Source organism: Periophthalmus magnuspinnatus, chromosome 16 (genome assembly GCF_009829125.3).
Source record: "Periophthalmus magnuspinnatus isolate fPerMag1 chromosome 16, fPerMag1.2.pri, whole genome shotgun sequence".
NCBI classification, from domain to species: domain Eukaryota; kingdom Metazoa; phylum Chordata; class Actinopteri; order Gobiiformes; family Gobiidae; genus Periophthalmus; species Periophthalmus magnuspinnatus.
Window position 1 is genome coordinate 25,032,413 of NC_047141.1, and position 21,234 is coordinate 25,053,646.

Genomic DNA, 21,234 nt, shown 5'->3' on the forward strand with positions numbered 1-21,234 from the left:
CCTTAGACGTGTCACAGATCCGTGCGTAATATCCGTGCGTAAAACAGCCTAATTCACGCTTGGGATAGATCCTTGGTGGATTACTGCCTTTTTTTTCTTTTAGTATTTGATTTATCCAAATAATCCAGGCTTTACCTAGCCAGTTTACGTAGTGTGCGTGGAGAGACAGAAGAACTAGAATGCATAGCAAAAGCGCAGACAAGGCCTCGGTTATGATCATTGCAGCTTGCCAATTGCGTCGCCGCAGGAAATGCCGGATGTGTCTGTCTTGCGCCAAAAGAAAGGAAACAATGGTTTAGCTTTATTGCAGATATTTAGCTTTGGACAGCCAGGTTGTAACCCGAAGAAAAACAACCCAATTGCCCGTGATAAAACGCATGGTTATATTGCACCCAAATAACTTGAGCCCACTTTCCGTTTTCGACGTGTCTTCAAAGCACAACGGTCTGCCCACAGATGGACTTAAAACTGACTGAAACGCATATTTCTATCTCGTAATCTTTATTATACAAGCATTAACAAGCAGTAGAAAGCCATTTAGAATATGCCTATAAAATGAATGGCGTTGATTTAGTTGGCTAAATAAATAATCAAATTTTAGGTTTATATTGTATTGCTAGTCTAATAGTTTAACAAACAAATCACATTTTATTTAACGTAAACATAAGATGTTTTTTGACAGAAAATCATAACGTTTATTGCTTATAAAAAGAAACATTCCCCAGTAAATATACGCGGGGATTTGCTATTAAAATACGGTGGGGAAAATGGTGGCCATTTAGTTGAGCAGCAGGCTGATTTATTATTTATTGTTCTGTCCCACGGTCACGTGTCTGGGGCGCCCTATCCGATGTTGGGCAAGGTTCAACTTATTGGACGCATTGAGCTGCAGCTGGCGCAGCAAAGCATGCATTCTCTGTCATTCCTTCTTAGGAATTAAATGCTATTGAGGACATTTTTGCTTTCTTGGTTTGGAAATGTCGACTCTCGGAACAGGATTTTATGTGGACGCACAGGAAGATATGGCACCAAGGTATCCGTCAACCGCATCAGGGGTGGAGCAGCCGCTAGTGAGCGGAGAATATGGCGGATCAGAGTCTTGTCTTTTACAAAGCAAAACGTCTCTTTTTACCGGCACTTGGAATCCGAGTGCACCCACATATATTCACCATGCTTATAGCACAAGTGGCGGCACTGGGGCAATAGATAGCGACGGAATGTACCCTCGATCCTGGACTCTTGAGCCTCTGCCCTCGTCCCTGTGTTTAACAGGATTACCACCGACTGCCGCGCATTACGAGATCAAGCCAGAACCCCTCATTGCGAGTGGCGAGTGTACTACTCTGGAATCACATGCGCCACTGTTGTCTGACATTGAGAACGCAGCGACACTCACGGAGATACCATCGTGTGAAAGTGAGAGTCCACCAGCACATGAGAAGAAGGACGTGGACCCAAGTAAGACCAAGAGTTAATGATAGAGATATGTGGGATATTATATGAAGGGAGCACAGCAGGAGGGGCATGGGAGTGGGCTACGCTTAGGTTTGGGGACATAAACTATTTTATGCATTCTGTATTGATACACAAATTGACGAATTTTACGTTTGTCCAAGTTTCCACATAAGTAAATAATAAAAATTACGCATGCGACAACTTTTTCATAGTGTTTTAGATTGTCAAGCAAGACCTTCACACTGAACACATACGCATGTGGATGACATAATATTTCCCATGTAGATCCATTTGAGACAACAAGCAGGTTTTATACAAATTAAACCTTTTAGGATAACTCCATCTCATTTGTGGTTTTGACGTCCCTTTGTCTCTGTAGATAACCCTTCATCCAACTGGCTCCACGCAAAGCCTACCAGGAAAAAACGTTGCCCTTACACAAAACACCAAATTCTTGAACTGGAAAAGGAGTTTCTGTTTAACATGTACCTGCCCCGGGACCGTAGATATGAAGTAGCCAGGCTGCTAAATTTGACAGAAAGACAGGTGAAAATCTGGTTTCAAAACCGCAGGATGAAGATGAAGAAGGACAACAAAGAGCGGCGGAGAGACAGTTAATGCTGCAGGACTGCTGTAAAGGAACAAGTGGTAAAGGGGCTTAAATACTGATTATGTTAGATATTCTTGTACATTGTAAGCTATAAAAGCCACACTGGATGGTCTGTTATGTGTCAGTATTTGTGAGAGGCAGTGTCTCGTCTGAATGTAAATGTATTTTTGTGATGCACACAACATCTGTTTCATTTGTCTGTTGCATGACTCTGGACTACCTGAACTCTTGAATGTCACCCAGCTACCTATTGAAACGGTTAATTTATTGTTTACTTGTTGTTGCTATTTCTCAAATGTTATTTTTAAGAGTCAATGTGCACACTTCGGTACCTCGTAAACAAATAAAAGTAGATTGTTTAGACAGAAAAAAATGAACTACTTTTATTTTAATCAATGCAGTGATTATATGCACTAGTAAAAGCAAAATGTATTAAACTATATTTCAGAAAATGGCCTCAAAAATTGATGCGTAAAGAATGCGTAAAGAGTGCGTAAAGGGGGCCAGTTTGCACATAATTTTAAAATAATTTACAGAACTAACAAATAACATTTTTAAGTTCATCAAAGGAGAAGGAGGACGGTTAGAGGCGTCTGTATAATTTCCAGGTTACAGCTATTTAATTGTATGGCACTAGTGATCAATCCTGTTGGTCCGGTTCTCAGTTTCACTTTCAGTTTTTATAGATATTGCACACATAATTCCAGTGTAATGCTAATTCAGTATTTTGAACTGAATGTGTACTTTTATATATTTGTATAGGCCTAGACATTTTATTTTAGAGAGGCGCGTAAAATATTCTTTACAGGGAGCGCCCCATGCTGAACGGCCTCAGGCAAAACCAAAAGAAATATAAGAATATGCTGGCGACTCTATAAACAAAATGTGTTTATGTAGGCCTATTTACAGTCTAGTTCGCACTTAATCAATGCACTCTTGGAGTGAAATGTGTTGTTTATGCAGATCAAGTGCCTTGGGCTCATATAGGCCTCGGCATACTGTAAACCACAATCACTACGGAGACTGTTACAAAGTGCGAAGCAGAAAAGTGTCTATATCTATCTGTGCAACTACAGGAGGATGACATCGACAAAGTTGACAAAGAGATAGTGCTAATTAACAGTCTTCATCAATATGAGTACATCAACTTAAAACTGCACACATAGCCTAGTAGTAAACACAAATACAGCCAGAGAGCGCAGGGTATATAGAGGTTTAGGAGCAGTGCAAATGCGTCTATTTTAAAAACGTCTAATTACTTTACGACCGTCCAGACAGCGCTGAAATCCATTTGTTTTGTCAAACAGCAGAGCCGCTCTTTCCAATATAGCAACACTTTTACCACGAAAAAATTGGCCCTAAATATAAGTCTTTATTTAGGTAAAATGAATAAGCTGGTTTAATTGTGTTCTAAATCTGCGTGTCATCTTATCTGTGGCCAAAATCCTCTTGCTTACTTCAGCATCCATATTGTGCTGATGATCAAGGTTTGCCAGCAGGGGGCACCAGTGGTTCATGTGTAGCTCTTCTACGTGGCGCGTTCACGGCCGTCCTGAGTAAAGACCCACCCCCTCTTTCAAGGCACCGCGAGTCCACTATTGAGGCTTATGCAACCACGATTTAATGGTAAAATCTTATTGACAGTTTTATCATAAAATGGGCTGGCTTACATTTAAGAGGCTGCCTCAGTTTTGCTTACGAAATGAAGAGAATCACAAATTATGTATGACTTAGATATTAATTTTTAATTAAAATGTTCATCACATGATCTATATATTTAACAGCATAAAGATATAATAAACAGAAAAACAACAAAACAACAACAAAACAAAACACACTGAAAATTTCCCAATTTCTTATTGATTATAATACTTATTATTAATAGTAGTGTAGTCTATAGTATAGTATAGTATAGTATAGTATAGTATAGTATAGTATAGTATAGTATAGTATAGTATAGTATAGTATAGTATAGTATAGCAAAGTATAGCAAAGTATATAGTATAGTATAATATAGTATAGTAGCCTATAGTGTAGTACATATAGTATAGTATATATAGTAAACATACAGATATGTGGGATATTACATGAAGAGGGTACAGCGGGAGGGGCATGGGAGTAGGCTACCCTTGGGTTTAGGGACATTTCTCCAAGCTTCCACATAAGTAAATCAAAATTTCGCATGCTACAACTTTTTCACAGTGTATTAGATTATCAAGACCTGCACACTAAACACATACGTATGGATGACATAATATCCCCCCATGCTGACAACAAGCAGGTTTTATACACACTAAACCTTTTAGGATAACTCCGTCTCACTTGTGTTTTTGATGTCCCTTTGTCTTTATAGATATATAGATATATATAGTCTTACATCCAACTGGCTCACAAGAGAAGTATAGTATAGTATAGTATAGTATAGTATAGTATAGTATAGTATAGTATAGTATAGTATAGTATAGTATAGTATAGTATAGTATAGTATAGTATAGTATAGTATAGTATAATAGAGGTAGGAGGGTCGGGGGCTGCGCTGGGATGAACCTGAGACTATATCACCAGCTAAATCCTTTCTCCTTATAGGCCCAAGTTCCGGTCCCTCCCGTTCTTTTTGACCTGCCCACATGCACTCAATTAACTATATTCTGTTTTTTTATTTTTTTATTTTATTTTTTCAAAATCGCACTGGTCTATGACATAAAAGAATATCCCACCTCTGCGGTTATTGTTGCCCAGAAAAGCTATTGGTGCGTAGTCGCCTATATCGATAATGTCTGCAGGAAAACAGAGTTGGTGGGAAGTTGTTTGTCAAGACCTCTGGTGCCCTCCATACATCAAACCTCATGACATGAGGGTCACAGCAGAAATTTAGGGTGCAAAGTCAGGAGCACATGTGGCCTATTTAATCCCAACGAGGAATTAAACCATTAGCAGTTGTGGCTTTTATTTTGTGATCAAATATAGATCTTGCAATCACTTCAGGCAATTTAATCAGCAGTCGATTAAAATCTCATTCGTTTGCTGATCATTCTTGGTATTGGCGTATTCATAGGGGCCAAATCAGGTGAGTGTTCAGGCATTATTTACGCACAAGTCAGCTTACACGACGCGCTGATTTGCAGCTCCTGTAGTATATGTCAGATCCTGTCATGAATCCAGGAAGGCCATAAATACAACAGTAATGTGCGATTCTGCTCCAACACATGTGCACACACAAAGGGTGGAGCACGTGCGTTTTGCCTTATAAATGGCACCGTTTTATTACCATTTTCTGTCATTGACGCGGAAATAAACCTTGTTTTAACACAAGTAAAAGACATAAATGCATGATAAACAATTCATTAAGAAAAGAGGAATTGCTACCTGTAGCTCACAGACATTTACTGACATAAAAAGCAGAAAATATTCTGACATATTTTTTATTTTATTTATATTGGCGTTATAGGAGGTCTGGACACAGTTAAGTTAAGCCTTGTGCATTCAATTATACGAAGAGGACAGTCACTGTTTTGGTCCGTGGTGCCTTCCAGATGTCTCTGGTCTCACAACAGAAGGGAAATGCGCAGCTCCTGTTCTGTTCATCCACTGCTCCGTCCTGCCTTTGATCAAACTCACACAGTCACAGTCAAACAGGAAAAAAAAAAAAAAACCCACATAATTATATTTACAAGCTGGTCAAGAGAGAGTTCTTTTTCATTGAAATTCAAGAGCAAATACATACTTACATACTTATAAATGATTATATACTCATATTTTAACATATGCCTTACTGCAGTATAATTCAATACTTACTGGTCCATATTCGGTTAATCAAGATTCATTTCCAGCAGTTGGTCTAGGATTTCGATTACGTGCAAAAAATGGTTCGCCTTCAAGCTGCTGGGCTTAACATTATAAAGATCTATATGTAAAAACAACAACAACAACAACAACAACAACAACAACAACAACAACATTTAAACACAAAATACTAAATATTGTTCAAAAAAACATTAGCTGTATTTTGTTATTTTATCCAGATAAAGACCTCTGCTGCTCTGTGGGAAAAAGAGAGCGAAGGTAGCGATGAATGGCTCCATGCTGAATGCCAACACCCACTTACCTCAGCAGACAATTGACCCAATGTAAGAAAGGCTTTCGACTAAATCAAGTCACGTTTTCTCTTCTTTCTGTTTGCCCGTTTCGTTAAAAATCATTTCATCGTTTGGTTTAACCGAATGCTTTCTTTCGATCATCTTTTCAAAGCTGCAAAATCCGTGCGTAAAATCACAATTTCTAAAGCATTATGAAATTATTAAATGAAGGTCTCTGGGCTGCCGCGTCTTCAAGTCATACATGATCCGAGGCAGAGGTAGGTGCTTCAGATGCGTTCTTGGGGCTGGGAGCTGTCAGGGCGTAGGGCGAGAAAGATTGATCACGCGCACAGGCGACTAGCGCGGCTCTTTGTTTAGAGCAGGGGCAATAAACAGCCATCACTTCCAGCACCTTATCCCATGGATTCACACTTTAGTAGCAAATCATTTTATACACTCACTGTATTAAGGACAATGAGGGTGCTGTACAGATATTACACTCCAATATACCTTCAAATGACTAAATTGCATTATATATCAAATAATTACTTTATTAGTTCAGTACTGGATTGCCTAATACGCACAAGATTGTTAAAACAGCCAGGTTGAAAATAGCTTCAATGCCAAACGTAACGTGGAGAAGAATAACATACTAATTAATCAATTTAAATAATTTTGAGCGTTTGCTGGAATAAACGTCTTTAGGAAACGATCTCGACTGACTGCTTGAAAAATATGGCCACTATAATCATTCACGGATATCCACATTTGCACCACAACTGTGCATCTTCATAACCAACTTATGTCTCGTGGTCTTGGAATAAATGTGTATTAACAGTGAGTGAACATGGACTCAACCCAAGATGTGTAAATAAAGTGCACCCCTGCCCACGGAATGAGGCGTTACCACTCCGAGTTTCTCGATCAATCACAGGGGACAGTGGCTTCTTTTGATAAAAGCCCAAATTGTCATTGGGCAGATGTAATCATGTGACAAGCTGCCCCGTCTAATTCCAAGCATGGCCTCGCGCAGGCTGTAAATGGCCCAGAACTCTCCATATTCGACTATATCCACATTAGCAGTTTATGAATGACCCGTCTGGTATCTGTTTTTGTTAAACCTTTAAAGCGGCACTAGGGAGGCGATGACTTACGAATTTGGGCGCGAGAGTGGTTTTATCAACAGCCAGCCATCGCTCGCCGAGTGCCTGACATCCCTCACTAACCCTGTCTGTGATGCGTTTCAAAATTCATCAATCAAGAGCTCGGCGCTTTCACACTCAGCCCTGATTCCTCCTCCTTTTGAGCACAGCATTCCCAGCCTGAACGTAGCGGATCATCCACGCCACGGAAGCACCCGCTCCAAACAGACCTGGAAAGGCTGCGTGGAAGCGCGTCAGGCTGCTTTTTCGCCAAAGGAATACCCGTGGATGAAGGAAAAGAAAAGCATCAAGAAGAGCCAGGCTTCCACGGAGTCGTCACCACTTTACTTCTCACCCCAAGGCAAGACATGATTAATAACCTTTGAAATAAAGCCTGCTCTTTGTCTTCCACTGGGCCCGCGTAAAAGTGGACGTCCCTCACTGCACATTGAATCATTCCTATTTATATTTTCAAATTGTCCTTTATGTTTTATAAAGTCTTAATTTCACCAAGTGTAGAAGTGTTAATGGCTGACAGTAATGGAGAGTGATAGATTAGTCGTACATGGGCCGGCAGCTGGCATGTTCATTAATCTTCAGCCTGCGTCCTGTCCTGTCCACGCAGACCCATCATATTCTGCCGTGAGGCCATAAATCTTGAGAGTGGCTGTGACTTGCTGCCACAAGTTCCTCACTAGCCACCGTGTTACTCATCATCCTCTGTGTGGGTTTATTTGTGTCGATCTAAAGCTTTATTAAGTGTTGTGTTGTATACTTCGCAGGTTCCCCTGAGGAGGAGGATGCCGGGGTTGGAGCGGTATCGCGGAGGCTGAGGACCGCATACACCAACACACAGCTGCTGGAGCTGGAGAAGGAGTTCCACTTTAACAAATACCTCTGCAGACCCAGGCGCGTGGAGATAGCATCCTCACTGGATTTAACCGAGAAACAGGTGAAGGTCTGGTTCCAAAACAGACGCATGAAGCACAAGAGGCAGACACACAGCAAAGAGAACCGAGACAGCGACGGAAAATACGCGGGCGAGGACGACGAGGAGGAGGACGACTTCGAACAGACTGAAGACGGCGAGGCAGCACAGTATTTTCCCCAGAATACCGTGAACACTCAGGACCAGAGTGCTCAGAACAGAGAGAGCCATTTCCCTGCTGTTACGCTGCAGAACAGTAATGACAAACATGTGAAACATTTTCCAAATGCGACGCCCGCTGCTCCGATGTGCGCGTCCACAATAGGCCCGAACAATACGCATTCCCCAGCGCAGACCACTGTGCAAGATTTCGCCGTTTTCTCTCCGTCCTCGTCTTTCTCACCGAGTTTGTCAGATTCTTTACAAAGTCCACTGACTTTTTCCAGCGACACTTTTGATCTTTTCTCAGAAACGCTCACAACTATTGATCTGCAGAACTTGAGTTATTGAAACTCCTCTGTTCACTGTATGCGTTACTAAAATGGAATAATATTAGCCTATAGAACTCAAATGAGGTAAGTTACTATGAGACATTCTAATTTACTATGCACTGTTAAATTCATTTTTCTATGTATTTTTTATCAATTTCTATAAATATATTTTTTCTGAAAATAAAACTTATTAATTAACCCATTAGTGTCTTTTTTCATTACAATTTAGTATTATTTTAATTAAGATAAATTGAATATTTTTATATAAATGCTTGCAAAAACAAAATCGTTTTTAGCCTACACAAAACCTGAGAAATGTTTAAGTAGTATTAGTTTTTGGAGAAATATTGGGTGAAAACGATACTATGAGCAGTTTGCATGAGGAAGTTGGGCGAGAGCTATATGACTTTTCTTTGCTCTCTAATTAAATTTTATTGCCTATAAAACTCACAGCACAGAGGCTGCTTGTTTATGGCCTGATGCGCGGTGTAATGCAATCTTTGGGAATTAATATTCCTGCGCCACAGTGGCTTTTGGAGATATATTCAAATGAGACTGTTCAAAGCCAGCGCAATATATTTGATGTATTTATTTCAATAAGCCTGCAGAATTTGACCTAAAATAGGCCTAATGGCGCAACTTTCACTTTATAAGGCTATATTTGTTTTGTTTTGTTGTTGTTTTTTATCTGAATTAAAGCAACATACACAGAAGGATAATGCAGAAAATGTCCGCGGTGCAGAGAGGCGCGCTGGTTTGATTTTTAGATTTAAAGAAATGTTTAAGGAAAATCTTTTTATTTTATGATCTTGTACATCAGTCGGTGAAAACAGCGCATTGCATGGTTTCAGGGTCAGTTCAGTTTTTAGATAAAAGCTGCTGTAATATCAGTCACAGTGGGATTAGCAAGAGAAATGCAATAGTTACGTTTATAAATAAGAAACGAATTATTACAATAACATAACTTTGTGCTTTTTTATGAAGTGTCAAAGATGGACTATAATTAAAAAAAACATTTAGGAGTTTTTATTTGTCATCAACAGACACAAATAAATGAATAAATAATTAAATAAATAAATAAATATGAAATAAAGACATCAGTGCATTAAGCGCAACATTACACCAGATGCAGCTCAGTTTAGTCCTTGGAGGGGGACCAGAGAGGCACTCACTCACACTCAGGCTCCCAGGGGTCAAAGGTCAAGCTGAGTCTCCCTTGCTCTCCAAACGGGGAGGAACTAGTGCTGGGTCAGAAGAGGGTCAGGTTTTGAATGACCACAGAGAGACTCATAAAGAATTTGGATGAAAAATGCTCCACTTTTACGGCAAGTGATTTGAAAAAAAGTAAGAATTATTGGTCCTATTACAATAAATGCTAAATGTTTTATTATCAACATATCATTTATAGTGTCTTTATATTAGTAGCCTCACTCAAACCCAGGTGTGTTAAGTGTTATTAGGAAATGGTGCATATGGCGTCTTATGACATTGGCAAATATAACACAATACCTGCAGCTATAGGCTTATTGCTGTCTCCAGAGCCCAGCCTGAACAACTGTCATCCCTGTCACATCGCAGCAAAACAATAGGCTATAGTTCAAAGGCCCGCTCTTTTAGCTCAGGCAGGGTGATGGTGGCTGTCCACAGAAGACTAATGAGAGTGACTGGCACCTTTGTCAACAATATGTCAACAGAGAGATTTGTTTGAGTTTAGGTTACCCCCGACACTGTACACTCTCAAGTGATGCATCATGCAAAGGTTCTAGGGGCGTTAATAATGTCTTTAATAATTGAATGTTATTTCTTGTCATGAAATCAAAGAATAAAATAGGAAATACGTGTTATTTTAGCAACAGAGCACAGTGTTTAAACCAAGGAGTGTTTTATCCCACAAGATGTTTGAATTTGAGTGATACAATTGAGCAGTGCTTTCCAACCAGAGGTACAGGAATGTGTTGATGTTTCCTTATCAGAAATATACCTGGACTTGTGTTTTGTTTCATTCACACAAACCCTGCATATTTAGGTTGAATTCTCTGATCCACCTTGTGATGTCATGTGGTAAGACAAGAAGTGCTCCACTGTGTTTTAAACTCCTCATACCTTCACTAGAATCATTTGGATAATTTTAGCCCTGGAACTGCCTATTTCTAGTGAGCTAAAAGTAAAAAGTAGCTGTTAATGTGAAAACTACCTCTTCATGACATCACGAGGTGGAACAGAGCATTTTAAGATGTGACAATCTAATGAAGGATTATTTAGACATATGTGAATGAAACAAAACACAACCCCGGGTATGTTTTTTGTGATTTAACAACATTATAACATGGCTTAAAGCTCGTGAGAATCAATTTTGTGTAATATAGGAATAAAGGAATGTGCAATTTTGTAACTTTGAAGGACAATTTACTTCCTTATGAATGTTTTGTAATGACACCAACCATTAAAATTAGAAAATATAATGGCAATAATTGATAGTAAAGTATCACCATGACACAAAGTTGGGAGGGGGGACTCAGGAGTGTAAGAGGAAGCAGAGGGTGCCCAAGAAACCACTGCAGTAGCTTATATGATGCGAGATAGGAACAGTGCCTTTGCAGAGGCTTGTGTTAAACTTGGCTATTTGGCTAAAGTTTTTGTTTTATATCTGTTAAATGTGGTTGTTCCTGAAACCTTTGCCTAAGCAGCACAACACAGTAAAATAAAAATTAATTTAGGAGCTTATGTTTACCAAACGTGCCCATAACTTTCACACACAAAACAATTATGATCAGATTTTTATTTATGTGTCCATAAACTGGAACAAGTAATGTTATTGTAAGCACTTCAGCTTTGTCCATTAAGTCGGTCAAAGTCAACACTTAAATGCCAAGGAAATATTATCAGGAATCAATCTTAATATATGATCCTCACATTATGCTTTAAATTTATTAGATCCTTTAGCTCCATTAAAACATCAAGACGCTGTCATCACGCGCTGCCCTGTTATGAATAGGCTTATATCATAAAGACCAATAAACGACAACACAACAAAGCGGTGTGTGGTTGATATTGCGCGTGGTCAGTGATAAATAATTAGCAGATTAGCTTCCTGCTTCCGTGTCGTGCTAGGGTTCCTGTTTTGGGTCCGTGCGCACTGGACCAGCCGTGTAAACAGTAGCAAGCAGCTCCAGCCACTATGAGGGCGATTCCTGAAGAGATAACGACGCTTATATCAGGTAAATAGAGGGATTTAGTTCTATGCAAATGTATGTGAGCTGGGGATCTCGTTTTAAGACCGCTTGCAGTCAAAAATAACGCATTCAGACCAGAGTTTTCATACAAGAGGAAGTGTTGCACTGTTCATCTGTAGTGGAGCGTTAGACAATGATTAACAGAGAGTGGAAGGCTTACCATTTCTAAGTTACAAAGAATGAATCTTTGTCTATATTGTAGCATCTTATCTTTTATTTGTGCATTTATTTTGTGTTGTAGATCTTGAAGCTTTCATATGTGATGGGTTAAAAGGAGAGAATCTGAGCAAAAAGGCCAAAGAAAAAAGGGAAGCGTTCATAAAGAGGCTAAAGGATGTAAAATTGGGGTATGGAAATGTACAAAAAGTGATCATCTTTATACAGTACACATGTCACATTGTATTGTCTGTTTGTTTTTAGGTTTCCATATGATTTCAAGGACAAAAGTAAGTCATATATTATGTTCATTCATTCTAATTTACACATAGGCTTGGTGTTCTGTACATGGAAGCATCATGTGTGTACTCATATCGCAGGTGAGGATGACTATGAGGAAGAGGAGGAGTTTGACAGCAACAACGACGGTGGATCCCTGCAGTCGGAGCGCACAGACAAGGATGAAGAAGCATGTGAAGGTAAATCGTAAAACAAGTGACTATGGACAACATTATTATCTCGTTATTTTTAGAAGCGACAGACAGTGTATATTTTAGATTTTTTATATATTTAAACTTTATTTACCCAGCTGAGTTATTAAAATGGCATTTTATGTGTTTTTAAACAACAATTGGGACTGTTCTAGTTCTCTTATCTCAAACAATGGAAGAGATGGGCCAAAACAAAAGTGTTCTCCCTCGTATATAGGTGCAGACATGTGACTTTATACCATTATTTCAGATCATGTATGTATTTATTTATTTACTTATTCATTCATTAGGAATCAGTTAACACGTCCCATTTCAAAAGTTGTGTTAAAAGGCCCATATTATTCTATTTTCTGATCTATGATATAATGTTTCCTCATCAAAAACATACCCGGAGGTTTGTTTTGTTTCCTTCACACATGTTTAACGCACAACCCCTGAATATTTAGAGTTCTCTCCAACAGAAAACACCCTTCCACCTTTTGTTGTCATGTGGTAATACGGAAAGTACTTCACTGTGTTTTTAAACTCGATGCCCCTTCATTAGAATCACTTGGATAATTTCAGGACTGGAATTGCCAATGTCTAATAAAAACAAAAGATTAAAGGTAGCTGCTTCATGACATCACACGATGCAACAGAGCATTTTGAGCTTTTGATCAATAAAACAGGATTACTCAAACATGTGCGAATGAAACAAAACACAACACAACTCCAGGTATGTTTTTGATGAGGTGACAGCATTATAGCATGGCTTAAACCTCACAATAGTCAATTTTGCATAATATGGGAACTTAAAAAAAATTAAAATGGGAGATGCTAACCTTAGCTTTAGAATGGGGACTCTTGGCATGTACCTATTTGTACCATTTGTGGATTACATATAAAAACCACAGTGTTGATATTCTACAAGGTAATATATCTCCCACCAAGCACTTAGTCCAATAGTGACCCACTAACTGGACTTACAAGTGCAGAAATTACACTCTGGCATATACACGCACAGATCTGTAGCCCGCTCCTGCAGAAAGTGACTTTGAGTGGCACAATGAGGCAGACATTCCAATTGTATCTCGGCAACATACTTTGGAAGCAATTTAGGGGCACAACCGTGGCTTGCACCTCCTCTTTTAGGGCCGCCTTTTGACAGCCTGAACATGCTTTATTGCTCCTAGACCCTTTTTCTGGACCCCAAATGACTGCTACGGCTGTACTTGTGACAAAATGCACACATTTCTAACCATACAGTAGCACTAATCCTGTACAATGTTCCCCGCCTTGAAATTTGTGTCATATTTTGTTTTGCGTTTAGAAATTGAGGTTTGAGAAATCCTTGTGTAGAGTAGGGGTTAAGATGTGGTTTATGGCCGGTAAGCAGCTGTCACTTTTATGGGCGCCGTTTCACACAAACAACTTTGACACAGGAGTTGAACATTTGCATTGAAGTTGCACGGTGCAAGGGGCGACTCAAGGAGTAGCACATAGCTATTGCATATCATGGGATATCTTGGATTGCTGAATCGATTAATAAATACTTTTAATTAAAATGGGAATTAAATGTAAATTGTTTTGTTTTTTTCTCGCAAGAGTCAAACATATGCATGCTTAGTGGTGGCCAACATATTTTTACATTGTTTGTAAACTAATTGTCAGTAAGGACTTGCTACCTGTAAACTAGGCTTTGAGCAGGTATGGATAATGAAGAAAATGGCATACTTGGGACAAAGTTGGACCTTTTCTGAATAGTTTTAGAATGGTTGTGATCTGTATCAACACTAGTATAGTTTCTAGTGTATTTAAAGAGATTTTTTTTTTATCATCAATGTGTTATCAAAATCCGTACTGAGTATCAAGCTTTTTCATTTCAATATTGTAACACTGCAAACACTTTATGAAGGTAATATTATTCAGACTGTGTCCAACTTTGTCCATGCTTATAGTTCAGTTAATGCTTCATAGATACATCTTGTAAATATCTTGACCCTTATGAAATCCAGGCCGTCTCCTATATAAAAGTACGGAGACATGGAATTACAGCTGATACTGTTTTTCAGGGGCCCAGCAGTCTCCCCCTGTGGCAGCTCAGGACCTCACATCTGTCTTTAAGGCTGGATACCTCGAGAAACGTAGAAAGGGTCAGTATTCTGTCGTGGTTTTGCTTCAAAGACTGTATCAGGCTGTGTGCAATACATCAAAATCCAAATCATGATTACACTGCAGTTCATTACAAAAGTGGTGTAGTTAAAAAAGCAATATATTGCATTTTGTTTATGATATGGTTGTTTGTTCTGCTCCATAAAACATGCACCACTGCTCTAATGCAGGGCAAAACATGAATCACAAGTTTATTCTTCTTCTCTCTTTACAAGTTAACTTTTGGCATTATAAATAAATATTTAAGTAGACACAAATAATTGTGATATTTCTGTAAATTAAACTATCGCTGTAGTTATCCACATGTTGTTTTCATAGATCACAGTTTCTTTGGGACTGAGTGGCAGAAAAGATGGTGTGCTCTGAGCCAGCACACCTTCTACTATTATGGCAGCGATAAAGGTAATTGTTTTGTATATTTTTAAGACTGCAAAAGAAATATTTGACACTTGAGCGACAATTAACGTGTACCTCTTTAATTAAACAGATAAGCAGCAGAAAGGCGAGTTCAGCATTGACGGCTACTCTGTCAAGATGAACAACACATTACGCAAAGACTCCAAGAAAGATTTTTGTTTTGAAATTTCGGCACCAGACAAGCGAGTCTATCAGGTATGCATGTCAGTGTCTGAAATATTGTTTATAAAAGTTAACTATTAAAGTACACTATGTAACTTTAGTTGAAGGCTGCCAAATGCTTGCCTCTTGCCTCCACAGAGAGGTTATTGCTTTGCCTGTAGTGTTCCACAGTATGGCATTAAACTATCTATCTTCAACTACATGGGTTTTTATTGTTAAAAAAAGACATGCATTCTAATAAAGACTAGGGTTGGCTCTCCTCAGATCTGACCTGTAACTTGGCTTAGTGGTGTGGCAAGTGACAGACCTTCCATCTGAAAAGTTACATAGATCACCTTTAAAATGCAGCTGTGTGTAAAGGCAGCTCAGTAAAACCATTTTTAAACCCCTTCATTCATTTGACACTGCTGCCTTTGCAATTGCTTTACTGACACGCATATATTAGTGTCTAAATGAGGCTTCAGACTCTCCCATGTGGAACATTTTACTATGCATAAATCTCGTATTATTTGTTTATGTTAATTAATACATGTATAACTGTGAATTGAACTGACTAAAGTTTTTATTACGCCTCACCTTCTTCACAGTTTTGTGCGTCATCGATGAAAGAGGCGGAGCAATGGGTGAAACAGATAGACTTTGTTTTGAAAGGTTTGGTTTTTATCTATGTTTTATTAATTCAGTTTAGTTGCATTATTAATATTGTTTTAATGGTCTATATGCTATTGTGTGTTGATTGTAGACATGACTGGGATCATACCAGAAGAAGAGGACGAGCAGGAAATGTATGATGACGTTGGACATGCTATGGACAAGGACGCTGCAGAGCCAATTGATGATGACATCTATGAAGAACTACCAGGTTTGACTTCTCATTTCCTAAAGTCCTCAGCAAGTTTATGTAAGACTCATAGTAATAAAACATGATTCAAATAGGTTTTAGAAGGGTTAAAATTGTATAATACATTTCTTTCTTTTTTTACATTTATGTTAATTTGAGTAATTAAAAACAGACACCCCACTATTTGTTTGAAGTACATTCTCTGGAGTGAGCAAACAAAGTGAAATATTTTAGCTGTTTTTAACCTTTTTAAAGCATATTAAAACCATGTATTATTACTATGTGCCTTACATTTTGCTCTGGTTAATTTTCAGAAGACGAGGTGCCCAGTCCAGTAAAGCCTCCTCCAAAGATTGAGCCAGTCATCAAACCCTCTTCACCTCCTGCTCCTGCCCCTGCTACAGGTACAAGTAAATACAACCTTAATGTATTTGTCTTGAAGCTCTAAGCTCTAAACATAGCAGATATCTTTGTACTTTCACTGCAGTCGTTATAATACAGACTGACTTCAGATGGTCTCGTAAAGGGAAGTTTCACACACAGAGTTCACAAAACTAGATATGAGCAACTTCCTTTTACAGAAAGTGTTGTTATTTTTGCACTCTAAAAATACCCAGTGCTTTTCAAAATTGCACAATATACAACAAGCTACATTTTGTTTTCTATTTGAGCAGCTTATATGTAAATATATGCATACAATGCACAGTTCAATGCACATATTGTGGGAATTTAAATGGATGTAGCTAAGCTCTATAACTGATAACGACCCAACCACTATTTGCTAAGTTGTCACTTATGGAAGCCAAAGAATTAGCATTTTTATGTGGCATTAAAAAATGTGAGTGAAAATAACGCACATCTCTAGTATAATTCCATCAGCTGTAGTGCTGTTGCTCTTATTTGGGCTACATGTGTAGCAGGAAAAACTAAATCTAATGTGCAGTAGTATAAATAAAATGAATGTATGCACAGCAAAATAATTGCTGTCTATTGCTGTGTATAATAGCATTTTAAACTGAAGTATTGGTTTTCTGTTTAAAGCAGTTAATAAGAGCACAGACTACAAGAACTTCTACCAAGGCCTATGGGACTGCATGGGAGACCACCCAGATGAGCTGTCCTTTAAACGCGGAGACGCCATCTACATTCTCAGCAAGGTACAGTCACATACAGCTGGCTTTTCTCCTGAGAGGGGCATTGTTTCTTTAATAAAGGTGGGCTGTTGATGAACACTGTGGCTCAAATACCCTGTAGCCTCAGCATATTGCCTGAGTCAGACATGTTGTTGTATGGCTGGCCACAGACCACCTAAAGAGAGTTAATTCTAGGCCTGGGAGGACCTGACTATGTGTATCCTTTTTACTGGCAGTGAATGGCCCGCTGCCAGGGGCCCAGGGCTGTTGGTACAAGCAGACTGGACTAGGTTTTTCTGTCTGGCACTGCGGTGATGGGGATTAGTTGTGTCACCACGGAAACTGTTTTAGTGTTGTTGGCGGAGGCTGTTTTAGCTGGCACTGGGCTCCCCTCCATCATTTCCATCTGGGCCGTTTCTGCTCAGAGCTGCTGCTGTCGTACCAAGCAGCTAAAGTGGGCTCCCCCTCAGCCCACACACCTCTTACAACTCTCCACCTCACTTTGTCAAATAGTCTTTTTTTGTTCTCACAAAGTCCAAGCTTAGGTTATGGGTCCAAGGCTGATACTGCCCGTCTGGTTTAATAAAACATACTCAAACATTATTGTGAATATAGTCTATTTTTTAATATTTGTTTATAAAAATAAAAGTATATTTCAAAAGGACTCTACTGGAGTTTGTAAACCTGTAAACCCCATTTCCTCATTCAGTACTGTGTCACTTGACTTTTCAAATTCAAGTGCGCCATCTAGTGGTGCGTTTTGGCACTTACAAAACGCAATGCTGTTGAGGCTCCAAAAAAATGGAGAAGCGCCATCAGGCACAATTTAAATAGTAGCCTAATACCAAGAGAATTTTGAAATGGCTACATTGAATATTACATTACTATTGAGTAACTGCATTATTTATTGTTATTATTTCTGCAGTTATAAACATTGTTTTTGTTTTGTTTTTGTAAACAATATAATAATGTTTTGTCTTTATTTCCTGGCACTGAAGCTTTTGGAAAAAGACAATAACAATTCTGCAGGGAAAAAAAACCCAAAAAACTAATTGATTAATTGATCTAGTTGCTGTAATGGGAGGGGCTAAATGCACAAAGCAGACAGAGCCATGCTGTACTCATTTCCCAAATGCCTGTTTATTGCCCCTGTCTTTGTGGAAGAGGACCAAGACTCAAGTTGCCCTTTCACTCAGACGAGGAGTGCCATTAGGTGGAACCTTGGTGTTGGGGGTTGTGGCCCACTGCAAGGGCAATGACCATAAAACCTGTCTGGACTGCAGCGCCCAGCTGCAGCTAAAGGCACAGACCACTTCCTCCCCCATCTTCCTCTCATCAGTCCCTCCTCCATTCTTTCTCTCTCCTCTGTCCCTCCCCCATTCCTCAGCCCAGAAATAGTAGTCTTACAGCAAGACCCCCCAGACAGGCCCAGGGTGAGTATGACAGGAGGCTGTGCTGCCACAGCTCCACCCTCCCTGCTCAAGTCACAGCACATAAAACAAATTGAGGGATGTATGATCATTAACCCATTACCTTAGCCAAATGGGCTGGACATAAACACTGTCCAAATATGATCCAGTGGAGTTCTCCAGGCCAAAGTCTTTATCACATTAAAGCCATCGAACTCAGGCTACACAGTAATGCGACACTAATGTCTGAGCTCAGAGCGTTTATGTTTCTGTCTTATGAGTTTACTTGGTCTTTCACTTGTCTATTTGAGATTCTCTAAACACCCCCCAAAAGGCAAGCTGTGTGAAGAGATATTCAGTGTGTATTTTTGGTCAGTCCAACATGTTGTTGAAGTTCAAAATGTCATTTCAACTGCAGCACTGTCCTCTGTCCTATCAATGATGTTACTGTAATCTCAGGCACGTCTCTGAGCTTGCCACATATAGTCCTGTACGTGAGTTTGGACATGACCGCAGAGGCTGGTTCCTCTTCTTCCGTGGCTGCAGAAATAGATCTCTGTTGTGACTCCCATCTAAGAGGACTTTGATGTGAGAGAGGGACTCTGATTTCAGATCTGTGCAGTTTTGCTTGCGTCGTCGCACACTGACAGACATTTGGAGCTGCATACTGACAGACATTTGGAGCTATTACTTGTCGTGCGGTGGCAGATTTATGTGTGAGGGCTCTTTGCACACAGGGCTTTGTCTTGAGTGGTTAGTGAGCATTTTGAAAAGTGACACCATATAAGGAGACTGACAGAAAGTGAAAATTTGGCTATTTGGACTTATATTTGTGATGTCTAAATACATGTTGTTTTGCATGGTGTTTTAAATATCCTTCTGAATGTGACTGTTTTTTCACACAGGAATACAACACTTTTGGTTGGTGGGTTGGAGAGAAGAATGGAGCCATTGGTATTGTCCCCAAAGACTATCTGATGGAACTTTATGCACTATAAATAAATATGCACCAGTAAATTAATGTGGGAAAAATGAACCACAATTTAGATGGTCTGTTTCGTTTCCTTCTAAAAAGTGTTTCAGACAAATATTTGTATATGTTTATTCATTGTGATTCTACACTGAGAGAACATTTGTCATTTTTTTGTATTATTTCACTTGTTAATATTTTTATTGGACTCATTTCAATTTCCATTTATTTATTAGCTTTACATGCCACAAGGTGGCAATAGTGTTACTTCTGTGGTCACAGTTGACAGTTATTTCAGACAACAACAATAATGTCATTTTTGTTTTAAAAAGTCACGGTTTTGTAAAACACGCCTAATAAAAATAAAACGATGTCTTTAATGTGGTGTTCTGTTTGGTCTTGAGTTGGCTTGAAGGCATCAGAAGACTGTGTGTTATAGCAGCAGAGAGGGTTTGTGGGCAGGAGATCAGAGTGGCAGATGGTTGGCTCTGCCTGGAGCCTGTAGTGAGGAGTGGAGGTGCACTAATAAGACAGGAGCACACAGGGAGAGCATGTTATTGCCCTCTGAGGGGTTGTTTGACAGGTGCCGCTATGGACACATCTTTGTCAGGTGGCATATACAGTATACATAACTGTATACACATGTATAAGACAGTTTTAAACTTAAAATCTGTCACAACAGACAATGTTTTTTTGCCAAGGTTTTTTCAAGGTTGGGAGAAAATGGGACTAAAACTGCTTTCATTAAGCAATAATTCATCATACCTTTGTCTCCGAATTTTTGCTCACTCCTGTCTTTCTGTTTTGTTCCTCTTGAGTGATGAGCAAGTCCTCCGTCCTTTGGGTGACATTCAAAGCCCACATAAATCTCGTTTTTTACGGTGCTCTGCAGTTATAAAACCTGTCTTCTAATTGGAGATGTAATGAATTACCATAATTAGTTATTGAATATAGTACATTGGTATAGGGCAGAAAATCCTTTGTTTTATCACTGTGTAACAATGTAATAGTCACTCAGCCAAGTTGAACAGACGACATTTTTGTGACAATTGGAGCTTCTTGGACTTGATTATCCAACACCAATAAAAAGTTCAAAATGTCTTGAGTGTTGAGTCAGACCCTGACAAAGTCTACAGATTTTCCAAGTGTTTAAAGCCAGAAGTGTGGCTAAATATTGCAGCTAATTTTTATGTGCCAATAAAGGATTTCCTTAATGGATGTCAACTACAGCCCCCTCCCCCACAGATTTGGACAGTCATATCCCTTGAATATACAAGTCCTTTTACTGCAATTTAACATCAAGATATAATGTTTCATAGATAAATGTCACTGTGCTATTAATCCTCTTAGCACTAAATTACACTAATGATACCAGAATATCACTAATTAATACTTTCAAGCATAACGACACATTTTGTGGCCAAATGTATAGATTGAGCTGTGGTGTATCAATAAATAAAGTGGTAATTGATGCAGAATTTGTTTTAGACCATAAGAATTTTAACCACACAACCTTAAGCATGAAGTGTTTCAGTTTTCAGAAAATACAGTTAAATAACCCATATACAT

At 39.0% G+C, this 21,234-nt stretch overlaps 3 protein-coding genes across 4 annotated transcripts; all 3 read left to right on the forward strand.

Moving 5' to 3' along the window:
- Positions 1 to 885: 885 nt before the first annotated feature.
- On the forward strand, positions 886 to 2,409 carry hoxa9b (homeobox A9b). Its single transcript, XM_033980987.2, has 2 exons — positions 886 to 1,458; positions 1,835 to 2,409. The coding sequence occupies exons 1-2, from the start codon at positions 978 to 980 to the stop codon at positions 2,071 to 2,073; spliced, it is 720 nt and encodes a 239-aa protein (XP_033836878.1). The 5' UTR covers positions 886 to 977; the 3' UTR covers positions 2,074 to 2,409.
- Positions 2,410 to 7,156: 4,747 nt separating this feature from the next.
- On the forward strand, positions 7,157 to 8,783 carry hoxa2b (homeobox A2b). The gene is made up of 2 exons (XM_033980986.2): positions 7,157 to 7,644; positions 8,066 to 8,783. The coding sequence occupies exons 1-2, from the start codon at positions 7,287 to 7,289 to the stop codon at positions 8,719 to 8,721; spliced, it is 1,014 nt and encodes a 337-aa protein (XP_033836877.1). The 5' UTR covers positions 7,157 to 7,286; the 3' UTR covers positions 8,722 to 8,783.
- A 3,046-nt stretch (positions 8,784 to 11,829) lies between these two features.
- skap2 (src kinase associated phosphoprotein 2) lies at positions 11,830 to 20,047 on the forward strand. Of its 2 annotated transcripts, none has more exons than XM_033981689.2 (12): positions 11,830 to 11,920; positions 12,177 to 12,282; positions 12,356 to 12,381; positions 12,472 to 12,570; positions 14,634 to 14,714; positions 15,052 to 15,135; positions 15,221 to 15,345; positions 15,900 to 15,963; positions 16,055 to 16,174; positions 16,468 to 16,557; positions 17,195 to 17,310; positions 19,601 to 20,047. In XM_033981689.2, the coding sequence occupies exons 1-12, from the start codon at positions 11,881 to 11,883 to the stop codon at positions 19,691 to 19,693; spliced, it is 1,044 nt and encodes a 347-aa protein (XP_033837580.1). In that variant the 5' UTR covers positions 11,830 to 11,880; the 3' UTR covers positions 19,694 to 20,047. The 2 variants fall into 2 exon arrangements, with proteins under 2 accessions (XP_033837580.1, XP_055084022.1); XM_055228047.1 differs by having other exon boundaries at positions 17,198 to 17,310; positions 19,601 to 19,726.
- Positions 20,048 to 21,234: the final 1,187 nt, after the last annotated feature.

Excerpts from the sequence above, each read along its gene's own strand:
- hoxa9b (XM_033980987.2), top strand. The coding sequence starts at position 978 with ATGTCGACTCTCGGAACAGGATTTTATGTGGACGCACAGGAAGATATG. Across the intron at positions 1,459-1,834 it reads GAAGAAGGACGTGGACCCAA|ATAACCCTTCATCCAACTGG; the intron begins GTAAGACCAAGA and ends TTGTCTCTGTAG.
- hoxa2b (XM_033980986.2), top strand. The coding sequence starts at position 7,287 with ATGACTTACGAATTTGGGCGCGAGAGTGGTTTTATCAACAGCCAGCCA. Across the intron at positions 7,645-8,065 it reads ACTTTACTTCTCACCCCAAG|GTTCCCCTGAGGAGGAGGAT; the intron begins GCAAGACATGAT and ends TATACTTCGCAG.
- skap2 (XM_033981689.2), top strand. The coding sequence starts at position 11,881 with ATGAGGGCGATTCCTGAAGAGATAACGACGCTTATATCAG. Across the intron at positions 12,382-12,471 it reads ATATGATTTCAAGGACAAAA|GTGAGGATGACTATGAGGAA; the intron begins GTAAGTCATATA and ends CTCATATCGCAG. Across the intron at positions 12,571-14,633 it reads GGATGAAGAAGCATGTGAAG|GGGCCCAGCAGTCTCCCCCT; the intron begins GTAAATCGTAAA and ends ACTGTTTTTCAG.